The 8,346-nt window shown below is 35.4% G+C and overlaps 1 protein-coding gene across 1 annotated transcript; it reads left to right on the top strand.

The window, feature by feature from the left end:
• The first annotated feature begins 2,350 nt into the window (after window positions 1-2,350).
• On the top strand, window positions 2,351-3,824 carry LOC105061284 (G-type lectin S-receptor-like serine/threonine-protein kinase LECRK4). The gene is made up of 2 exons (XM_073254669.1): window positions 2,351-2,425; window positions 2,805-3,824. The coding sequence occupies exons 1-2, from the start codon at window positions 2,351-2,353 to the stop codon at window positions 3,822-3,824; spliced, it is 1,095 nt and encodes a 364-aa protein (XP_073110770.1).
• Window positions 3,825-8,346: the final 4,522 nt, after the last annotated feature.

Consider the following 8,346-nt stretch of genomic DNA (forward strand, 5'->3'; position numbering starts at 1 on the left):
GAAAGATAACATCACGTGAAGTAAATATTTCATGAGTTTCAAGGTTATATACACGATAGCCCTTTTGACCAAGAGGGTATCCAACGAACACACAAGCACGAGAACGAGATTGAAATTTATCACTGGACGTCTCATGCACATAACAAAGGCTACCAAAAACTCTCAGATGATCATAGGTGGGTGGTTTATGAAATAAGAGTTCGTAGGGACTCTTGCCATTCAATTTTGCTGTAGGTGTCAAGTTAATTAAATAGGCGGCAGTCAAAACACATTCTCCCCAAAATGACACAGGCAAGTTGGCTTGAAATCTTAGAGCACGAGCAACATTTAATAGATGTCGATGTTTACGCTCAACCACCCCATTTTGTTCTGGTGTCCCAACACAAGAAGTTTGTGATATAATCCCATGTTCTAGAAGATGTGATTTCAATGGTCCGACTACAAACTCTTGAGCGTTATCACTACGTATATGTTTAATGTTGGCATCAAAATGATTTTTGACCATAGCATGAAAATTAACAAAGCATTGGTATACCTCGAATTTTCTTTGTAATACATAAACCCAAGTAGCCCTTGTGCAATCATCAACAATGGTGAGAAAGAAATGAGCTCCCATGTGTGATGGGGTGCGATATGGTCCCCATATATCAATATGAACTAAATTAAATGGTGAAGCAGATTTATTAATGCTCAAGGAAAAAGGCTTTCTTGTCTGTTTTGCACGATAGCAAATATCACAATAATTATTTATGAATCAAAAGAAGTATTTGAAAGAAAAGGAACAAGTTTCAAACGCTTGTAAGAGCAATGTCCTAACCGAGCATGCCAGAGATTAATCGAAACATTGACTTTATTTGTCCGTGCAGGACGTATTGCCAAGCCTTTGAAGTAGTAAAGACCATCCCGGAGTTCATCCCAATCCAATCAGCTTCCTCGTGGCAAGGTCCTATAGAGCACAAAATGTGGGAAAGAAGAGAACAGCATAATTAAGTTCTCGAACAAGTTTACTTACTGAAACAAGATTGCAAGTAAAATTAGGAGCATATAAAGTACGATGCAAGGTAATATCATTGGTCAAAGTAACATCACCATATGAATGTACAGGCATATTGACTCCATTAGGTAAAGTAACTGAGAGTGCATTGTCAAGAGGTTCAATATCATGAAGAAAGGACTTACAAAAGGTTAAGTGTTCGGAAGCACCACTATCAAGGATCCAAGAATGATGAAAAGAATCAAGAGAGGCCTTACCAACAAAATTTACGGCACTTTGAGTCTTATCTTGTCCAAGAAAGAAAATAAGTTGCTGATATTGTGTAGGAGAAAGATCCGGTATTGGAGAGATTCTGTCTGTATTCAATGGTGTAGTAGCATTCACGGCAACCCCTCCTTAGTGCTGACTACCGGTCTCGGCTCCATTGCCTCTACCCTTAACTCGATCTTTGGATTGCCATCCAGGTGGGTACCCGATTAGCTCGAAGCATCTATCACGGGTATGTCCTGTCTTCTTGCAGTAGTCGCATCGAAAATATTTTTTATTCCTTTCCTTGGAGCCGATCTCTTTATTCGTCCTTTCTGTCATGGGCTTAACAGCGAGAGCCACGGCTTCGGGTTGAGAAGTTCGAACAGCAGTGACTTCCTTCTGCTTTTCACCTCGAATCAATAAGGCATATGCCTTATTAACTGTTGGTAATGGCTCTATGGATAGCAGCTGATCTCGCAACGTGTCGTAGGAGTCCTTGAGACCAAAAAAAACTGATGTAGTCTCTCTTCTTCTTTCTCAACTTAGATCTCTCTAGTGGCTCCACACGAACAAGTCGGCACCTTGGAATAAGCCGTAAGTTCCTCCCACAAGCCACGAAGATGGGCATAATAAGCGGCAATAGTCATATCATTGCCTTGCCTGAAACTCCAGATTTGAGTCTTTAACTCATGAATGCGAGGAGCATTACCTTGAGAGTATCTTTCCTCAAGATCGATCCAAATATCTCGAGCACTTTCAAAAAAAGAGATGCTATCATAGATTTTTGGTACAACAGAGTTGTAGATCCATGACATCACCATTGAATTGCACGTATCCCAGAGAAAATGATCCCGCGATCCATCTATAGGTCGTGCAAGTGTCCCATCAACGAACCGAATTTTTCGTTTGGCTCGAAGAGCAGTGATAATGACCCTTCGCCATGCAGGATAGTTCGGTCCCTTGAGTAGAGATGTCACAAGGGCATTCCCAGGATTCTCTGAAGGTGAGATGAAATAGGGAGATGCCGGATCATGCGCAGCATTTAAGGTCGATGACGAACCATCCACCATAGATTTGATTGTGATGCTCTGATCGATTTGATCGGACATGTTGATGAGGACAAGATGTAGCAACTATTTACCTCCAGCTACGTGCAAGAGGACGCTTCAGCAACAACCTACTGTAAGCGCTTAATCGAGGAAAAGACTTGGATCAATGGCGACCCTGCTCTGATACCATGTAAAAGAAAAGCCTGAGAGATACAGGAAAAGGAGGAGAAACATAAAAAAAAAGTGGAGAAGATATCTTTTTCTTATATTTCACTATGATATGTACATCCATATATAGAGATGAAGAAGAGAGAAACAGGCAGAAAATTGGAGAGATCACGGTATCAATCATGTGATCTTCCTAATTCAAAAACATGCCATAGTAATTATAAAATATTCTAGACAATATTCTAGACAATGTACATTCCTAATATTCTGTAACATGCCATTATAAAAAAAAAATATTCTAGACAATGTACATTCTTAATATTCTGTATATTCCTGATATATAGGCAATATACATTCCTAATACAGATATTGAAGGAGTAAACTTGCGCTCTTTTATGTACCAAGAGCTCGAAAAGGCAACTGACATGTTCAAGGAAGAACTCGGCAGAGGGTCTTTTGGTGCGGTCTATAAAGGTGTTTTAGGAGTAGATGCAAGGAAAGTTATTGCAGTGAAGCAGTTAAAGAAGTTTGTGCAAGAAGGAGAGAAGGAATTCAAAACAGAGATGAAAGCAATTGGCCGGACACATCACAGGAATCTAGTCCAATTGCTGGGGCACTGCGACGAGGGACAGCATCGCCTCTTGGTGTATGAGTTCATGACCAATGGCTCTTTAGCAAGGTTCCTCTTTGGAAGCAAGAAACCTAGTTGGGATAAGAGGATGGACATCGCCTTTGGAACAGCTAGGGGCCTCGTATACCTGCATGAAGAGTGCAGCTCTCAGATCATCCATTGTGATATAAAGCCTCAGAACATCCTTTTGGATGACTGTTACACAGCCAAGATAGCTGATTTTGGATTGGCGAAGCTTTTGGAGACCGACCAGGCCAGAACAATTACTGGTATTAGAGGGACTAAAGGGTATGTCGCGCCTGAGTGGTTCAAGAGTAGACACATCACAGCTAAGGTGGATGTGTATAGTTTTGGGGTCTTGTTGCTGGAGATCATTTGTTGCAGAAAGAATGTAGAAATGGAGATGGGATGTGATGAGAAGGCGGTGCTTGTGGATTGGGCTTACGACTGCTATATGGAAAGGAGACTGGAGATGTTGGTGGAGGATGATGCGGAGGCCAAGAGTGATGCTGCAAGGCTCGAGAGATTGGTGAGAATTGCTATTTGGTGTACTCAGGAGGATCCTTCTTTGAGGCCTTCCTTGAAGGAGGTGGTCCAGATGCTGGAAGGAACAATAGAAGTACCTGCACCCCCAGATCTCTCGTATATCAGCTCTCGCAATTGGGTCTTCATCTTTATTCTAGCATACTTCTGTTTCTTTAGTTTGTTCTTGTGCAAGTGTCATGCCCCCTAATATTATATCCTTCATAAAAAAGATAATGTTGTCCATTAAATTTTGTATTATAATTTAAAGCTTAGATATATCTTCACTTGAACTGCACTTGGGGTTGTGATTCTTGCAATATAAAAGTGATCTTGCAAGGCTTTTTTTTTTTTTTGGTTTAAAGAAATTTTTGCAGTAAGCTCTATGGCATTTGTGATATCCCAACCCATGTAAAAATCCCAGCCCATGTAACAAAGCCCAAAAAAAAAAAAAAATAGAAAAAAAATAGGGAAGAAGACTCCCGAAGGGAGTCTTCTTCCTCCTCTCGCCGGCTCCCAATCGGAGTCGAAGACGAGTTCCCTCCGGCTCTATTTAAGGAGGAGAACCCTCCTCTCTCCTCTCATCGAGAAATCCCGAGGCAAAACGGCGGCAATCGTCGGAAATTTCTCACGGAGACCCGTCACTGTGCCGTCCAATTTCTCGTCGGAAAAGCTTCGCCGGCGATGGAGGTAAGCCTCCTCCCCTTCTTCTCTTCTCCCCCTTCCTTCCCGTGCCGATGTGCATGCTCGCCGGCGATCGGAGTCGTCGGATTTTGTTGCAGAAGTAACCTTCATTTTTTGACCGTTTTCCTTTGATTCCGACGCCGGTGGTCACCGCCGACCACCGGTTTGGCCTCCTCTTGCCGCCGGATCGTCTCCCCTCCTGCCAACGGCCGCCCCACACCGGCTGCACCGCCGGCCGGCCAGCCAATGAGGGGACCTCAAGGTCCCCTGTTTCAACCCAAAAGAAACCCACGGGAAAGAAGAAAAGAAGAAGAAGAAGGAGGAGGAAAAGAAAAAGAAAAAGAAAAGAAGAAGAAGGAAAAGAAAAGAAAAAGAAAAGAAAAAGAAAAGGAAAAGAAAAAAAGAAAAGGAAAAAAGAAAAGGAAAAGGAAAAAAAAAAGAAAGAAGAAAAATAAAATAATAATAATATAATAATATAATAAATAGGATTTTCTCTCCTCTCTCTTCCGTGAAGAAAAAGAAAAGAAAAAAAGAAAAGAAAAGGAAAAGAAAAGAAGAAGAAAAAAAAATAAAAATAAATTAATAAATAATGATATAAATAATAAAATGTGAGAAAGAGAGTTTCTCTCTCTTCCCTCTCTCTCTTCAGCTTGAATTAGTATTTTCTCTCTCTAGAATTGGACTTTCTCTCTCTACTTTCTCTCTCTAAAATTCTCTTTCAAGATTATTTCTCTCTCTTAAGATTTTTAGAATTTTGAGAAGAATGATGATAAATTTAAATGATCCTTGTGATGGATTTTTGATCTGTGATCGTCGGACGGTACACCGACATCCACTTTGATCAGATCAGATATTTTTAGATTTTAATTCTCATGATCTTATTGAATTGTCACACCCACCCAAGATTGTGAATCGAGAGTCATGGCAACCGCCGCATACTCATAGAAAACTCTTCCTATAAGCATGCAAGGCATCTTATCATGCTATCTTAAAACAACAGCAAAATAATTAGACAATAATTTAAATCTAAAATATAATGATCTAAATTTCTTCTTTAATATCTCAATAATTTGATGTATTTATTAGTGATCAGAAGCAGAATCTCTATATTTTTATTTTCGGTTGAAAATCTTATTGAATTTGATGTAAGGACTATGAATCATTGTTGAATTTATTGAGATATTAAAAAAGAAATTTAGATCGTTATATTTTGGATTTAAATTATTATCTAATTATTCCATTGTTGTTTTAAGATAGCATGATAAGATGCCTTGCATGCTTATAGGAAGAGTTTTCTATGAGTATGCGGCGGTTGCCATGATCCTCGATTCACAATCTTAGATCGGGGGTGTGACAATTATAGTGGTATCAGAGCATAAGTGGATGAATTATGAAACATAGAATCAGATATAGAATGGGTGAAGTGGATAGATACCAAAGACATTATAGTGTAGATCTTTGATGATTGTAGTGGAAGAAATATTTAAAAATTTGATTAAACATTGTGATTATGTATGAAAGGATCACAAGAGATTATAATATATAGAATTTGAAATATGATGGATGATCTATTGATCATGATATGATCAGTTAGATTTGAATCGAAAATAATCACAAAAGGATTGACATAAAAAATTTTATTATGCATTATGGTTATTAATTTGATCATTGGTTATTCAAGTGAACCGTAAGTTCAAATTCGATGTGAGAATAATACTATGATATTACTTCTAGTTGAGAAGTTGACTATTATTGAAAAGATAAAGATTTGATAATAAAATATTATTCCAGAATGAACTAAGAAAAAATCTTTTATGATGCTTGATTGAAATATTTATCAAAATTGAATTTGGTATGTGGATTATATATAAAGTGGCATAATAGGATGAATGCATATTTGAGGATATTGCAAAGAAACCTATTTCTTATTGATGAAATCGATTATGAGGTTGTAGAATATTCATCGTACTGGAATCTTTAATCATCATCCTTAGATCTAGATAATAGATCTTATTATGTCTCTTGGAGAGTACATGATGTGTATGAAATTTTAATTTAAAGATTTCGTATCTAAGTTGATCAAGAGATTTTCTGATATTATTGTTGAGGTTGTTAATGAAAAATTGATATCTTTAGATTAAGATAAAAGATCTGATTTATATTTATCTCAGATTAAGAGATCCATGTGAATTTATAATTTAAAAATTTTGGATTTAGGAATTGATATGGAGTTCCTTTGCTTTTGTTAATGAGGTCCCTAATTGAATCTACTATTAAATAGAGATTTGATTTTTTTGAAGCTTGTATGATTGTTATGAAAGGATATTTGATAGATATTGAAGATCCTGATGATAGAAATTTTAGAAAAAAATAATGATTTGAAGTTCTTATATATTAAGATTATGTCCAAATTTGGTGGAGCATCGAAGGATTTTTTTTTTCATTATATTGACTTATAAGGATTTTTGATTTAAAACTTATCAAATTGAATTGATATGAGAATTGAGATTTGATTCATATTGATTATAGTAAATCTATATGATGGTTTAAATATAATGTTGGACTCAAGGGTTAATCAAGATTATTGTACACCAGTAAAGGTATGAATGAGAATCGAAAATTAATCTTTGATTTTAATTAAAATTTAAAATTTTAGGATAAAGAAATAATTTGATCCAACTTTTATTGGTGAACTTAAGAAATTTTGATTGTTAGATCAGAGTGCGTAGTGGAAGCATAGTAATCTAGATTATTTTGAGTAAGTCAGGAATGATGACTCTTTGAGTTAAAGAATTATGATAGATAATATGATTTGATACAAGAAATTCATTGATGTTAGAAAGAAAAATATTAAAAAAAAAATTGGATATCCCTAATGTGATTTTCAAAAGTAGAGCTTCCACCTACTATGCTACAAAAAATAATTAGCATCCTAATCCTAGGATGAGTGGACCTTTGATTTTAGATTTAGAATATTTAGAGATAAATTTTCTCTATCCTAGAATTAAATTTTATAATTCTCTATTTATTAGGAAGAATTTGAGATTGTTTATCGAATGATGATTTCGATCTTAGATTATTATACTCAAATATTTATCTCTAGGGTATAATAAAATTTGAAGTTTGGACTCTTTTGATCATTATTATTTCTCTGACTGAATGGAAAAGATTGAGGTTATCTTTTGATATTGACGATTGTTCTACAAAAGATGGATTGGAGTTATTTATAATTTAGTTTGATAATGAATCGATTAATTAAGAGTTGTTAATGTTTAGATGAAGAAAATTGATATACTTACTTAGAATAGAGATATTGATTTTGATTATAAGAAAAATATAGTTTTGATTTAGATCAATTTTTGAGTTATTGATTTTTATTATGGAATGACTTAATGATAAATTTACTTCAAGAATTAGAATATTTAAGAGTTTGAGGGTTTGAGTAAGAAAATTTCAGTGACTAGAAATAGTGATATTGATTCAATCAACAATGGTGATATTGATCTTTATGAAATGACTTAATGATGAAGTTGTATTGAAATTAAGAGTGGTTAACATTTTGAAATAAATAAATAAATAAATAAATGATGATGAATGAAGTTCTTATGCAAGAATAGAGATATTGATTTTCTTCTACCTACAAGAGATGGATTTAAATTTAATTTGAGTCATGAGATATTGAACATTAATTTTTACAGAGAATGAGATCATAATTTCGAAATCTTGAAACATTGAAAATTTTTGAGATGTTGATCTTGATAAATAAGAAAATGAATGGTTCCATTTCAGATCAATATTTGATGTATTTACTTTTTTCCTTATGGAATGATTTAAGAATGAATTTTATATCAAGAATTAGAATATTGAAACATTTGTGGATGAGATTCAAGTAAGAAACTATGAAGACTCAGGCAAGAAAAATTTTGAGGACGAAATTTTTTTTAGAAGGGAAGAATGTGATGGCCCAACCCATGTAAAAATCCCAGCCCATGTAACAAAGCCCAAAAAAAAATAGAAAAAAAAATAGGGGAGAAGACTCCCCTTCGGGG

The sequence above is a fragment of the Elaeis guineensis genome, chromosome 1, assembly GCF_000442705.2.
Source record: "Elaeis guineensis isolate ETL-2024a chromosome 1, EG11, whole genome shotgun sequence".
In the NCBI taxonomy this organism is placed as follows: Eukaryota; Viridiplantae; Streptophyta; class Magnoliopsida; order Arecales; family Arecaceae; genus Elaeis; species Elaeis guineensis.